We start from the raw sequence: 2,486 nt of genomic DNA on the forward strand, positions 1-2,486 counted from the left end.
ATGTATGTGTCTGTATGTGGGCATCTCTGATTGTACCGTGTTAAAAAAAATTGTACTCCGACCAGCCAGCCAACTCCCACTCCTTGCTTCCATGCCACAAGCACCTCTCATGCATTGTGGAGTACAGTACAGTACAGTAGTACGTGCGAATAAACAGGGACATGGACATGCAACAGACATAGTGCAGTATCAGTTCGCAGTAGCATCACTGAATCAACAAGGAACGCGAGCTTCTGTTTATAACTTTATTTCCCAGGGCACGTGGATTGGTAGATGAATTACTTGCCCGGCCGGCCGGTATATCAGACCCTTGGACGACAACACACACACGACTGTGCTACTAGTACAGACCATTACAAACGAACGACTGAAATTAAGAACTATATAAACGTATCTCTGCTGGCGGTCGGTTCGCCAATCATTAGCGATTGATTCATCTCCTGAATGCATGCGCCCGTGCGTGCATCGGTCATCTCGATCGGATCAGAAAGCCTTGATGTAGCCCTTGCGCGGGGTGGGCGAGCTGATCTCCTGCTCCATCTTCTGCAGCTCCGCCAGCATCGGCAGCGTGCTCACCGTCAGCATGGCCACCGCCGGGTGGGTGCCCTCCGGCAGCTCCACCTCCTGCTGCGCCGCCGGCTCCGTGGACACGTCGTGGATCCCCGTCGGCAGCACCAGGGCCGACGTGTCCGGCTTGCGGTAGCAGAAGTAGAGCGTCATCTGGGCCACCCCAAAGAAGAACCCGCCCACGTTCGGGAGCTGCATGCATATGTTTTACACAGGAGTCAAGTACGTAAGTGCCATGGATATATAGCTGACGATGAAACTGATTGTGCAAGAAGACGTACGGTGACGTAGATGTCCTTGGTGAAGAGGCCATAGAAGAACCAGGCGACGGCGCTGAGGGTGAGGAAGAAGGAGAGCGAGAAGGGCATGTACTCGGCGCTCTTGGTCTTGATCACCACGAACTGCATGCATGCATTATTCACCGGCCAGCCTGTTAGTTACTGTAGATCTCATGGTCCTGATCACTCAAACTAGAGCAGCAGTAGTAGTAGTACTTACGATGACGCTGAGCGGGGCGACGAAGACGGCCATGGAGAAGGCGAGGCAGACGCTGCCGAGGACCTTGACGCGGCTGGGCTGGGGCACGAGGAACACGGTGACGGCGACGATGAGGGCGAAGGCGGCGACGTCGAGGAGGAGGAAGAAGGCGAGGGCGCGGTGCCTGGCGTGCCTGGGCGCGTACACCACGTAGAGCAGGATGTAGAAGCCCTCGACGACGCAGCCAAAGGCGTTGATGGTGAGCAGCGGGCTGGAGTTGGTCTTGACCAGCGCGTAGAAGATCCACAGCATGCAGCTGAAGAGCGCCACCACGTACGGCACCGCGCTGAACCCCTCCGTCGACTTCTTCCGGTACACCCGCAGGAACGTCGGCCTGTCAACACATGTGTGCATGCATGCTCGTCTCAGAGACGTATTGCTAACCAAACTCATGGTGATCACAACAGGAGAAGCGTGCAAAAGATTAAGGTGCTCGATGGGGCCGGGCTTACGTGGGCGCGAGGAACACCAGGAAGGATATGATGTTGCCTGCAGAAAAAAACAGGAACGGAGAAATGACACTTTGTGTCAGTGAGACTTAATCATGTGACAAAACAATGGTTTGGAAATACATGCATGCATGATGCATCAACAGTTGAGCAGCATGCATGCATGGATATGGATGCCTACCTAGGATGCCAAAGGCGGAGGCCCACGGGTGAGCCATGGAGAAGAGCCCTTCTGCCATCCTGATCAGGAGTACAGAGCACGGTAACTAAGCAGATCAGATGGATGTATCTAACTGTGTGTTCTTCTCCTTCCCAATGACTAGGGAAGGAAGGCAGTGCTTGTGTGGTTTTTTCCTATGGGAACAAGTCGTGTATATATAGCAGCAGGGGAGCCCATCCCCATCCTCTCTAGCTCTACGACGACGAGTACGTAGTGGAATTCCAGGGCAGCCACAGTGGTGAAAATTCAACAAGTGTGCGTGAGTGCGTGGTTACGCGTGTATCGGTGTACCATGCATGTAAACATGTATGCATGCATCCTTTTCCCAGCCAAGATGAAGAATACGTGCATAGCATTCCGTTTGGACATTACCAGAAGCAAAAAAGGGCTATCGGTTACTGCCATATACTGCTGTTTACCACGTGTGTGCGCACGTAGCCTCTACAAGGGCATGTGATAGAATTGAAAGTAGTAATAGAAACGTGCATGTACATTAATTCCACAGAACCACTGAGTACGTCGAGGCTACTAACCAAAGCATAAAACGAAGTACGTATACGAAACTGCTTCCTGCATGATCCTGGTGCCTGATGAATGCACGACATCGAAATCCAGCGGCCCGTGCCCGATGTATGCACGAATGTCCGGCCATATTTTAAACATCGTCCATGAGTCGTCCATATCTTGTCGTGTTATGGCACGGCTCTAGTATA

At 52.7% G+C, this 2,486-nt stretch overlaps 1 protein-coding gene across 1 annotated transcript; it reads right to left on the reverse strand.

Annotated features, from left to right (window-relative positions):
• Positions 1–215: 215 nt before the first annotated feature.
• LOC109769130 (bidirectional sugar transporter SWEET11-like) lies at positions 216–1,887 on the reverse strand. The gene is made up of 5 exons (XM_020327869.4): positions 1,735–1,887; positions 1,557–1,593; positions 1,066–1,438; positions 849–968; positions 216–759 (listed from the first exon to the last, which is right to left on the reverse strand). Exons 1-5 carry the CDS (start codon positions 1,790–1,792, stop codon positions 484–486), a joined length of 864 nt encoding a protein of 287 aa, XP_020183458.1. The 5' UTR covers positions 1,793–1,887; the 3' UTR covers positions 216–483.
• Positions 1,888–2,486: the final 599 nt, after the last annotated feature.

This window comes from Aegilops tauschii, chromosome 5, assembly GCF_002575655.3.
Source record: "Aegilops tauschii subsp. strangulata cultivar AL8/78 chromosome 5, Aet v6.0, whole genome shotgun sequence".
NCBI classification, from domain to species: Eukaryota; Viridiplantae; Streptophyta; class Magnoliopsida; order Poales; family Poaceae; genus Aegilops; species Aegilops tauschii.

Coding starts and splice junctions, on each gene's coding strand:
- LOC109769130 (XM_020327869.4), bottom strand. CDS start 1,792: ATGGCAGAAGGGCTCTTCTCCATGGCTCACCCGTGGGCCTCCGCCTTT. Junction 1,594..1,734: donor CTCCGCCTTTGGCATCCTAG/GTAGGCATCCAT, acceptor TTTTTTCTGCAG/GCAACATCATATCCTTCCTG. Junction 1,439..1,556: donor CTGGTGTTCCTCGCGCCCAC/GTAAGCCCGGCC, acceptor ATGTGTTGACAG/GCCGACGTTCCTGCGGGTGT.